The sequence below is a fragment of the Paroedura picta genome, chromosome 2, assembly GCF_049243985.1.
Source record: "Paroedura picta isolate Pp20150507F chromosome 2, Ppicta_v3.0, whole genome shotgun sequence".
NCBI lineage: Eukaryota > Metazoa > Chordata > Lepidosauria > Squamata > Gekkonidae > Paroedura > Paroedura picta.
The window spans coordinates 84,524,406-84,536,911 of record NC_135370.1 but is presented as its reverse complement, the minus strand read 5'-3'; the positions used below and the strand labels follow the sequence as shown (position 1 = coordinate 84,536,911).

The window sequence follows — 12,506 nt, the reverse complement described above, 5'->3', positions numbered from 1 at the left end:
GGGAAGAAGTATTGAAAGGGAGCGTGGGAGGCCTAGAGTCTGTGATATGTTTTCTACAACAGGCTTTACTGCTAGTATGCATATGTGTATAATATTGGGAAAAGAATCATACATGATATTGCTATTCTACATATTTTCCAGCTTTGGTATGTGATTGAAAAACCAATTTTTGAGGGTATGCATTTCTACATATTAAAGCTGGAAAATACATGCATTATTCTATTTAACCGAAAGGGCAACCACATGTCCGGGAAGACCATAGGTGGTACACTCTCCCCGTTACAGCACAGGGCGCCAGTCACTTTCATACAGCACCTGCTGATGCGACAGATTACATATAATTTGCCTCAGTGCCTTCTACCTTGTGGGCCTGATTTAGCTTCCTGATTATCTTATGCCTGACATTAGAATACAAAATGTTTGCGGTGCTGAGATCAGTCTTGGTTCAAAACTTTAAAACAAATAGTTGTTCGGAGCTGAACATTGTAAGGACTCGGAGAATAAACCTCTCAGTATTAGTCTCTGAAGCCTTGCAAAACATTCATCAGTCAAAGAAGGGCCCTGCTGCTAATGTGACAGAAAAGGCAGCAATCAGCTTGTTGTGTAAACTACTAATTATTCTGAAGTACTTCCTCTCCAGACATTCTTTGAGCTTGCCAAGAATACAATGGATTTCCCTCCAATGTCCTTTCAGCTTGGTTCAGAACTGAAGCCAGTAAGGAGAGAAGTGGCTTTATTTATTCATAGCTCACATTAACATTTATTCAGCTGGCAGCTGTACATTGAATGAGGCAGCAACCCGATAACTGCCGGCTGTACCTGTAAAGCCACCTGCTTTACCTGTAAAGCCAAGGGATCTTATGGCAAGTGCTTTTGGCATCTCTTCTATTATACGGGGTTTAGCACATGAGATCCTTGAGGTTTAGCTGTCAAAGGCAAAGAGAATTCATGACCCCAATAGAAGAGAAGCATTATTTATGCTAGGGGAAAGGCAGTTCATTCATTCATGCCACTAGGATGAAGGGTCATTCATTGGCTCTTGTTTCTACTATGGGAGCAGATTCTGAAAAAATGACTGGTTGTTATATTTCCTCTCTCTGCAGTCCCAATATGTGAGAAAGGTTGTACATATGTCATCAAAATCCACATATTTCTTTAGAATGCTGAAAGTACTTAGTACATTATCTAAATGATCTTTGCCACCACCCTGTAAAGTATAGGCTCAGTAAATTGCTGCTTTTTATAAGGGTTCAAACAGCCAAGATGAAGATCACACAACTCTTCCCATCCATAAAATCTGGCAAAGCCAAGATCTGAATGGAGACTTTCTGGCTCACTGATCATACAACCTCTGTGCTATATTGGATAATAATGGAAGACAAGGCACAATGTATATTGGTGAAATCAGGAGGGGAAAATGATACAGCAATGATAGCAAAGCACAGTTTACTATTTACATTTTCAATATATAACAATTGGTCAAGCTGTCAGAGAACTTTACATTTTTCCATTTGGTTTAGTGATTCTAGATCAACCCATTTTTTAAACCATAAAACTCTGGGAATTTCACAGCCATTAATGCATTTATCCTCTCACTACCACTATGAAGAAATGGAATAAGGTAAATAGACTCTGTGTATACTATTGGTTGTGAAATTTTCTGCCAGCACTCCTTTTTTTATCCTGGGACACAGCAAAACAACAACAAAAATACCCTTCCATCTAGCTTTGCAAAAGGAAATGGCTGGCATTTGCTCAAGACTTCACAGAATATGGGCACAGTACCTACCATTATATACATCTTTTGCAAGTACATTTTATTAGTAAGGTCGAGCAGATGCAAAATGCAAGAGGAAAGGATTCAATATGAGAATACAGAGGCACATCTCACTCCCTTCTAAAGTCTATCAGTAACAGGAAGGAGTGGTAAATACTAAGCTAGTCATAATTCTACTGTAATTTCCAGCTCTGCCTGAGGAATCTCATTTTCTTCCATCTGGCATTGAACTAGCTACTTTCTATTCTCAATAATGGAGAGTACAGCAAATTCATAACTAACTTCTCTGAATAGCTAAGTTCTCTTACCCAATTTGAATGTTCTTTTAACCACTAGGAAATATCTTGTTTGTGAATCACTGAAAATATGATGGATAGTTTCTATGTTTAAATCTCATTTGCAGTTTCTGCTATCATCATGAAGCATGTTTGGATTAAAGTCCTTGGAACATCTCAAGACATGCTGTGCAATGAAAAGTTGATAGTTTAAAGGGAGGGATCTTCCCTCCAAAGAAAGATTAAAGCAAACCTTGTATTGTTCCCTCCTATTTCTTGCCTGTGCCAAGGAAACTCACCCCCCAAAGTCATTAACAGCCTGTGTACATGTGTGAATTACTGTTCCAAGTATCTACTATCAATCTGAGATGACTAAGACAAGGTGCAAAGGGTGAAAGGAAACTGAAGGGACGGGCACTTAGATTTCCAAGCTCTCAGGATTATCTGCTTCACACCTAGAACTATTGTACAATGATCAACCAAAGAGTGCACAATATGTCCTATTTCTTTCTATCAATCTCTTGTAGCTAATATCAAATGAACAGGTACTCTGTTCAGCACTTTAGTCAATAAATTAAGTTCGAGCCTCTTGTGGCGCAGAGTGGTAAGGTAGAAGACATGCAGTCTGAACCTCTGCCCATGAGGCTGGGAGTTCAATCCCAGCAGCCGGCTCAAGGTTGACTCAGTCTTCCATCCTTCCGAGGTCGGTAAAATGAGTACCCCGCTTGCTGGGGGGTAAACAGTAATGACTGGGGAAGGCACTGGCAAACCACCCCGTATTGAATCTGCCATGAAAATGCTGGAGGGCATCACCCCAAGGGTCAGACATGACCCGGTGCTTCCACAGGGGATACCTTTACCTTTACCTTTAAACCTCCAGCAGAGGAGGCCATTTGCAGCAAAGGCAAATTCTGGACGGGAGCTCAGAATCACTGTCAACTCCCTCCCCCCTCTGCTGGGGCCAAGCAAGGGGCAGCCCTTGCCCTAAGTAAGGTGGACCGAGGCCACTACAACTAGAATCTGATTTCCTGAGCCCTGGAGATGGTGGGAGTGAGCGACTGCTGCTGCCAACCAGCTTCCCATATTTCACAATGCTCCTAGGGGCCTGGTTCTCAAATGGGCCTGTGGTTAGGCCACAACTGGCTTGGCGGTGATAGGGCAGCTTGCTCAGAATAGGTAGGGATTGCTGACAAGCAGGCTGAGGCATGAGGTGATATGGAGGGCCATTTCCTGAACAAACCTTCATATGTCTTGCGAGGGGAGGGGGTTGGGAAGGACTGATCTTGGTGTTGAGCAGCATTCTCCCAAACCTGGGAGTGACTTCTGGAACATCTGGGGAGGAGGATGAAGCTTGACACCTCAGCAGATTTATGTGCATTTGAGGTTGGAGCCAGGGCAGATTTGCATGAATAAGGGAAGCCACGAAGCTTTCTAGAATAGCCTGTCCTTAAAATATGTTAGCATATTTTAATACTTATGACAAATCAGCCATTCAAATAACCTAATTAAACCCATACTTGCTGCCTCATGTCCTTATATGAGGGGTGTTTGGGTCAACAATGACTCATATTGACATACCTGTCAAACAACATGTAGGTAACTTTGTTGCATACTGACAAAAAAAATAAATAACAATCCTGTAGATAACTTGCAGATACTGTAGTCTAAAACACCACCACTCACTGCTGCAAGTTGGATCATTCCACTTGTCAGTTGTAAGTTAAAGCAGCTCATTTTCTAATTTTACTAATCCTACTAAGTTTCCATAGAAACTGAATCTAAACATAAAGGGTGGGATGATGCGGATGATGATGATGATAATACAGATACAGATACAATGTTTTGATTCTGTGCTTGACGTCTTCTGGCACTGCCACACTGGCACTGGGTTTTCTGGATACTGTGCATGGCACTAGTTTTGCTGGGCTTCCACCCCCCTCCCCCATCCTAGACAGTGATTCTGTACTTGACATCAGTCCTGTTGAGCTGGCATTGCCATAACGGCACTAGGTATTCTGTGATCGAACTGAACTTGCAGAAACACACCCCATTCAGTTTCTACTGCAGAGATTCTCTGGCTTGAATTTAGTCCTTTGGAAACAAGGGAGGATGGGGGCACCTTCTTGGGGGGAGGTAGTGTGTTTCTTAACATCTAGTCTGGTGAAGCTTAGGATCACTATTTTGTGATGCTTGGGCTAATTTTAGTTAGTAAAAATTAGTATGGGGGTCACTGTAAATCAGCTGTGACTTGACAGCAAAAAATAACAAGGAGGAGGAAGAGGAGGAGGAGGAGGTGTGAACAAGTAATCCTTTCAAGACTCCAAACAGGCCAGGTATACCACCAACTCCCACCACTGACAGATTTCTCTGTCTCCTTCTATTAGTGTATTTCACCAGTCGGTGAAGACTTTAATTTTGTCTGGCATACCTCCCATAATGGTTTTTGGCTCTCCTTCTGGTGTTGTTTATATGTTTTAATTGAATTTTGTATTTTAGCTATATATTTTAATTATTCAAATTTGTAATGTTTTTATGTTCACTGCCTTGTGAACCTTGGTTGGAAGGAAAGGCAGAATAAAAAGGCTTTAAATAAATAAATTGATCCTGTTCTTTTCAACTTACATTTATGTAAATGTATTTGTTTTAAAATACTGATGCCTCCAACTAGTCAACAATGGTTCTCACAGTGAGCACTGAAACTAATAAATTTCATTAGGGTCACAAAAATAAAACTAACTATGTGACCTCTGGCCAATTAAAATTCTTTGGAAGTTCTACGGACTTGTAGAACCAAATTTCTGTCAAGACAATAGATTCTTCTTATGATGAAGAACTGGATAAACAAGATACTTTATCTGTGATCCCTTGTTTGCCCTGTTTTTCATATAATGAAGTACACAAAGCCACATTATAGCCCCTTATTACCCTCAGAAGATCAAAAGGAAATTCAGTTCACGGAGCATACAGCATTTACTTTCTAAATACATAAATATGCTTTACCATCTCTCTTCCCCATCAGGGATAGGAGAATGCTTAAGGTGATTAAACCAAGGTGTTAATAACATGACTGCATATTTGTTTTCTGTTTCTGTACTTCTGATCCCTGCGAGCCACTATAATATGCTAGAACTCCCCAGGAGAAAAAGAACCTGTACACCAGGGATTCTGGCCACAATGCCCATGGGCACCATGATACCCACCGATGGTTCTCCTGTTACCAAATTTCTTCTCCCTCAAAATGCCTTTTTCCAAAAGCAAATAACCAATCCTGGGTTTTCTCCACCTCACTGAAGCAGCATAACTCAGGAACCAAAGACTTCATAGTACAAGGCTGCCTATTTGTTTGTTTATTCAGTTTATATACTGCTCCTCTCGAACCAGTCATCTCAGGGTGGAGTACAATCTTTGCAACTTTCCAACATTTTGTAATTGGCCCCAGTACCCCATGGCAGCCATTTTCTAACTGGCCTCAACTCTCCGTGGTAGCCATCTTGTGGTGGTTCCCATTCCCTGTTCTCAGAATTATAAAAGTGCCACAGGCTCAAAAACATTGGATACCCCAACTGCATACAGTACCATTTCCAGGTCTTTGTAGTTTCCCTCAGTGTATCCCTTTAGAAGGATCTGGCCTTCTAAGGAGCAGTCAGGGCTGATCTCCTCTAAGACTGACCGGTTTGTTCGCTTTGCAGTCCAAGGGACTCGCAAGAGACTTCTCCAGCACCAGAAACTTATCACTGCCCAGGCTAAAGCTGTATCTGCAGATGCCCAATCAATAGCTTCCCAGGGACAGTGATCATTCTAACGCAAAATAGCAGTAGCCAGCCTACCAGCCCCTTAGAGTAGAAGCAAACATTGGTCCAGTTGCAATCTCTAAACACTAAAGTGAGCATATTCTGACACAGGTTATGCTGGTTGCTTTTGAAGATGACCCGAAAGAGCACTTGGCACATTGCACAATTTGCCCTAAACAAGCTGAATTAACCTTCTATATAACTGAAATGGTCTTCCTCTGTTACTTGGAAGATGCATGCATCACTAGATGTACTTTGGGGGATCTATATGGTGCCTCAGAATGAATGTGTGCCAGGAAATGCAATTTTCAAACTCTTTTTTTTTTTTAAGGACCGTGTCAATTTCTTGGCACTCACTATATCTGAACACAGCAATATCTCCAGATGTCTATGGATGTAGAAAGATCCTCTGCTCTGTGCTAGAAGCATGTCATCACAAAGATTCATAGAAGTTACCGAGCACAGATCTCTGATGAAGTTCCAGACCAGCAAGAACATGAACATGGATATGCTCCAGGTATCATTCCAAAATCCACTGACACTCCAGCTGAATATGTACTGACTAGCTGTATATAGATGGTTAATTTTCCTAATAAATTCAAAGACTATGTAAGGGTGAAGCCTAGTGGTATCTCAAGTACGAGTAGCTTCTAGCTCCATTATTATTTTATAATATTTGAGTAATGCTTCCTCCTTTCCTAGAAAAAAAACAGTGGATCTAGCATTCTGTATTTTTACACTTTATTGTGTTTCAGACTTACCATATAAATCTTTTGCACTCATTTTGGCAGCTCCATCTGCTTTGCCCATGCTGCCACTGCAAATGGAGAGAGGACAAAGAAACAATCAAGAATATGCCTCACCTTCTATTTTACATATCTCAGTGTTTATTTCAGCATTTATTTCAACAGCACTAACATGCAAATTTTATGCCAGCGGAATCAATAAACCTTTGGAGATTTAGGGGGATTCTGGGATTACCTGCCTCTTCTCTTGACTGTGAGATCAAGAACAGGCCTTGGGTTTGTGCATTTCCTTGTACCCCTCCTATCGTACATAGAAATTAACAGCTGACCCAGAAGATCCCACAGTTATTTGAATGCTGGACCCAATACCCCTCCCATTAGTGGGTTCAGTGTCCAGGTAAGGAAGACTGTAATACATTTCAGAAGCACGGTTCACAGCTAGCTCTCCCTGTTTGTAAATCATCCTTCTGTTCACACAAGTGATTCTACACACAGAGCAAGCATTGACAAAGTCTAGGAGTCTATAAACCCCAACCTCCATAAAAATTTCCCTCTCTTCATTCACTCCATTTCAGCCCTTCTTTTATCCCTTATATAGCACGTTTAGCAACTCTGCAAATAGGCACCTCAGATTCCCTGCTCCTTTACTATGACTGTTTTCACACTTGTGATTTCCCAGCATGTTCTCACCACATTGAATTCTGAATGCAGACCCCAAAGCACCACCTGGTTTGTGGTTTCTACACTCCATTTGTGGCATGCATTTTGTTCTTCTGTCAGGAGAGTGGGAAGTCCCATCTCCCATCCTGCCCTCTCTTTTTTCTCTAAGCATGTGTAATAATGCAATTGCGTCCTAATGCGATCAAACTGAGGAAAATGCCTTCCCCTTCACCCCCCCCCCCCACTTCAAGGAGGGTCAGAGAGGGACGGGGGGAGCAGACTCCAATGTGGGAGACACAAATATTTGCCCATCTGGGTGAGTGTGGCCAGGCACTGGAATGTGCCTTCTGCTGGCTTGTTCCCATGTCTTCTCCTGTGCCCTTAGTCACCATGCATACGGGGGGGGGGGGGGAGCATGTTGTCTGCCATTACACAAATGTTTTCCTGCACGAAATTTATAAAGTGCCCCATTGCATCTTAAATCATACGATGCATTTAGATACTGGAGGAAGAGGCGGGGGGGAGGGGAGGCAGGGTGTGTGGAGTCAACTCTCAACTTTCTGGAGCAGGGGTAGTCAAACTGCAGCCCTCCAGATGTCCATGGACTACAATTCCCAGGAGCCCCTGTCAGCTTTTGCTGGCAGGGGCTCCTGGGAATTGTAGTCCATGGACATCTGGAGGGCCGCAGTTTGACTACCCCTGTTCTGGAGCATCCCCAGGAAGCTGAGTCTTATGCTACTGTGGATTAGAATTGGAATGACAATTGTGTTCAAAAGACAAAAAAATATGGAGGGGAGGGGGGAGATTGGGAAGAGAGGAAGTCTATTGGTTGGAGTTGGTGCATCATCATTTGAGGAGGGAAACGAAGGAGGAAGCCAACTGACTCTTGAACTTCTTCATTGGGTAAACATGAATTCTCTCCAAGGGGAGAAGGAGGAATCTGGTCTTAGCATCATTCACAAAACACATGGTAAACGGGGAATGTGGTCGGATATGCATCTGAATAATGAGATTTCAGTGTAAAATGCTTGTTTCTGCAGGACATTAAAGCAGCCATTGCACTGTTTTTTGCAGACATGGAAACAGTCTATATTTCTGCACTGGCCATGCTATGTGATTCAGGGGACAGTGACAGTAGCTTTCAAGGGAAAGTAGCACCCATTGTTCTTTAGGAGTGGTCACCTGTAAAGACCTCTAAATTAATAAGAAGTAACACAAAAGTTGCGTCCAGTAGCACCTGTAAGACCAACAAACTTTTATTCAAGGTATAAGCTTTCATATACACGCACACTTCTTCATCTACAAAGAAGTACTCAGCTAGTGGAGGGTATGGCGTAGTATAGACTGATCTCATCAATCTTGGAAGCTAAACAGGGTCAGCCCAAGTTTAGAATGCTTGGGATTTTGATGGTTAAAGTCTGCGGCACAAGAATACACTCTGAGAGCAGGGTTGGGGGATAGGTGTTACGCCACGAAAGAGCGTTGTTGTTTAGAATTTTATAGTTTTACTAGTAAATAAGCCCGCTGCACTCTGAATGCAGCAGGCGCTAGCCGGATCCGGCTCGTCCTGCCCCCCCCCCCACGGCGTCGCCTACCTGGGCCTGTGGTGGCACTGGAGGCGAGGCAGCGACCTGCCCTCTCGGATCCAAGGCAGGTAATGGCGGCGGCCGGGCAGCTGCGGGCGAGCAGGAAGGGGAGCGGATCGGGAGGCGCTTCACACCTCCAGATTAGTCAGTCCAGCGGCAAGGGACTGCATGTAGGGTTCGCGCCTGCCAATTGGGCCCTCCAATTGTCAGTCCGGGGGAAGGGGCCTATTGGCGCCCTTCCTCAACACGGACAGGGCCTGCCCTCGGGGCCCTTAACGAATTATTTAATCCGCTCCGCTAGGAGCGGTTAAAGATGTGGGGCTTGTTATATTGGTACTTGTCACAAGCCACTTGTGAGACTGGTGGGATATAAATTAAATAATAGTAATAGTAATAATAATAATAATATTAACAACAATAACCTCCAAGGAAGACTGTAGAGGAAGGCAATGACGAACCACTTCTATTTCTCACTTGCTTTGAAAGCCCCTTTCTGGGACTACGACTTAATGGCAATTTACACACTACCAGTAGCACCATCTAGTATAAACTAGTATACACATATATTTCTCCTGGCCCTCGAAATGGTGTTATATAGCTTAATAGTACTTTTGGGGGGAAATAAGAACAATTTAAAAAACTGTGGGAGGTGTTGGGAGGGTTTATATGCTTAGGGGCCTTACTTTGCAGAGCCAGGATGGCTGCTTGTAGATCCTTTCTGGCTCATTCTGCTTTCAAGACATCCACCTGTAAAAGAGAGGAACAGGTTAATTGTGGAGAACATGTTCAGCATTCAAGGTTTCTTTCACCTGATTTGTTGCTTACTTGAATACTTTGTAAGCTATGTTATTATCTTTGACCTGACAGACTGCACCAGTAGGGCTGGGTTGAAAAATATCTGGTTTGGGAGGGGTTGGAGCCTGAGAAGGGCAGGGTTTGGGGAGGGGATGGGAGGGGCATTAAGGGGGTATCATGCCACAGAGCCCCCCTTCCAGAGCGGCCATTTTCTACAGGTCTGCCGCTTGGAGATGAATTGTAATCCCATAAGAACTCCAGCCACCACCTAGAGATTGGTAAGCCTACATGCAGTGACTAAGCTAGCACATGTCACTGGCTCTTGAGACTTCTCTTATATGGCCTACCAGATCTTTTGAAATTACCAGTCTCTGTCACTACCTTTATGCATGCACACATATGTCCACACATTGTCCTTTACAATTAAAGATGACAACATAACTAAAGCAAACAAAACAATGATGTATCTGGATCCCAAGTTCTACCAGACCAACTCCCGCTCTCACTAGAGGAAGATCAGGGCCCCACCCTGAACAAGGTGGGAAGGATTGGTAAGGATATTACTGCCATCTTTGTGATACGGTTTTATTGTGTAAATTGGGTAAATTGGGATTTTATTGTTTTTAGAATTCTATGATGTGAACCGCTGCAAGATCTGTCGGGGAGCAGCGGTATACACGCCCAAAAATAAATAAATAAATAAATACATACATACATACATACATACATACATACATAAATACATAAATAAACCACCTCAGTTGTATTTGCCCTGTTATTATATATGATGGTTTTTCAACGGCTGGCTCAACTTTTCCAGTTTTCAGGGCGGAAATCCCATAACCATTTCTTATCTTAACGAAACAGCAACTGCAGACTCTTTAGCATGCCACAGTTTGTTGATGCAACTAATATTCAGATTATGGTTACAAGCAGTGTATGCATATTAGCTGACTACAAAAAAACAGAAGTAGTACAAAAGTAGTACATATCTACCACAAGTGAAAATGATGTTAAAAATCTGTTTTGAAAAATGTTCATAGTTACATAGAGAAACCTGCACAATTACATAGAAGAAATAATTAGGAAGGGCTGTGGCTCAGTGGCAGAGCATCTGTTTGGCACAGGGAGGGGAAATTGTTGGTTGAGTGGCAGGAGAGAATTTTTCTGCTAGGATACTTATTTTAATGGGGGATTAAGGACTTTTAATGTATGTTTGTGGGGTATTTTTATGTAACCCACTGCAAGACAGCTTGTCCAATACCGGCGGGCAATAAATTGAAGTAGTAGTAGTAGTAGTAGTAGTAGTAGTAGCAGCAGCAGCAGCAGCAGTTGTAATTGTAGTTGTATATTCATGTGACTATATATACCATATACGTATCATATACATGTATTCTTTATAATTGTATATGGTTTTCTATGTAACTGTATATGTTTTTCAAAATAGATTTTTTTTTAATTCAGTTTTTATTGTTATTTGTTCTTATAAAAAGCATTTACAGAAAAGCAAAAAACAAAAACAGAAAAGCAAAAAACAGAAAAAGCGACCAGCTGATAAGTGTCATCAATACACGTATATCATACTTGATGTAGTCTGATATTATCTCAAGAGATATATAGTCAGTTCCCATTACATATTGGTCCTACTCTAACAGTTACTGCTGTCTTTCTTAAGAAAGTCCAAATAATCACTCCACTGTTCATCATATTCTTTCGGAGATCTCTTCTTAACCATGTTGGTGAGTCTTGCCATTTTTGCTAAGTCCGCTAATTTATCAAGCCATGTAGAAATAGTTGGAGTCTCAGTCGCCTTCCAGTGCTTCGCCCACACCAACCGTGCCGCCGTAGTTGCATGGAAGAAGAAGATTCTAGAAGAAGTAGGTAAAGCACTTGGGTGGAAGCTTAGCAGCATAGATTCAGGCTTCATTGGGTATCGCATTTTAAATATTTCCTGTAACACCATATGTATTTTAACCCAATACTTTTTTGCTTTTTCACAATTCCACCACATGTGATAAAAAGAACCTACTGCTTTATGACATTTCCAACATTTATTATCAAACCTATCTGAGATTTTTGCAATGACCTTTGGAGTAATATACCATCTATAAAACATCTTATACCAATTTTCCCTTAAAATTTGGCTGTTAGTTTGTTTAGGAATTTTGGTCCAAACTCGCTCCCATTCCTCCATACCAATTATGGAGCCCAGGTTTTGCATCCATTTAATCATACAATTCTTTACTTGTTCTGACTCAGTCTCGTATTTCAAAAGAAGTTTATAGATCTGGCCCTGTAGGTGTGGTTTTTTGAGCAATAACATGTTTTCAAAATCACTAAGAGGTGAGTTTTTGTCCACTCGAATCTCAAAGTCTGTTTTTAGTCTGGCTTTCAGTTGGTTATACTCCATCCATCGTAGCTCATATCCTTCTTTGTTTAATTCTTGCAGACTCTTGAGCTCACCTGTTCTCGTTAACAAGTCCTTGTACATTGGGCATGTTATTCTTCTTTGCTGTTGTCTGGAAAAATACGCCTCTATTGGCGATTTCAGTAAATATGATGAGGAGCAAAGTCTTGTTTTGTATTTATTCCAGATCTTTAGTAGGGATCTTGTCCAAAAGCTGACCTTGGGTTTTTCCTTTCCTTTTGTTTTCAAAGAGGGCCAGAGCATTTCATGGAAGCTTTGCTTACTATCTGCCTTTTCCAACACCAAATCTCTTGTCATTGGATCAATTATCCAGTCTGCCACTGCTGTCAGTGTTGCCGCATGTAGGTATAATTTTAGATTTGGGACGCCCTGTCCCCCTCTCTTCTTGTCATCTTGTAGAATTCTAAAGGCAATTCTTGGCCTCTTATAGTTCCAAATGAACTTATTT

The 12,506-nt window shown here is 41.9% G+C and overlaps 1 protein-coding gene across 2 annotated transcripts in view; it reads right to left on the bottom strand.

The window, feature by feature from the left end:
* The window catches only part of EPS8L2 (EPS8 signaling adaptor L2), a 151,545-nt gene that overhangs the window by 79,105 nt on the left and 59,934 nt on the right, over positions 1 to 12,506 (bottom strand). For both annotated transcript variants that reach the window (XM_077321379.1, XM_077321380.1), the window contains 2 exons: positions 9,519 to 9,582; positions 6,605 to 6,660 (listed from right to left, as the gene is read on the bottom strand). In XM_077321379.1, the coding sequence (XP_077177494.1) occupies positions 6,605 to 6,660; positions 9,519 to 9,582 (120 nt within the window). The remainder of the gene's footprint in view (positions 1 to 6,604; positions 6,661 to 9,518; positions 9,583 to 12,506) is intronic.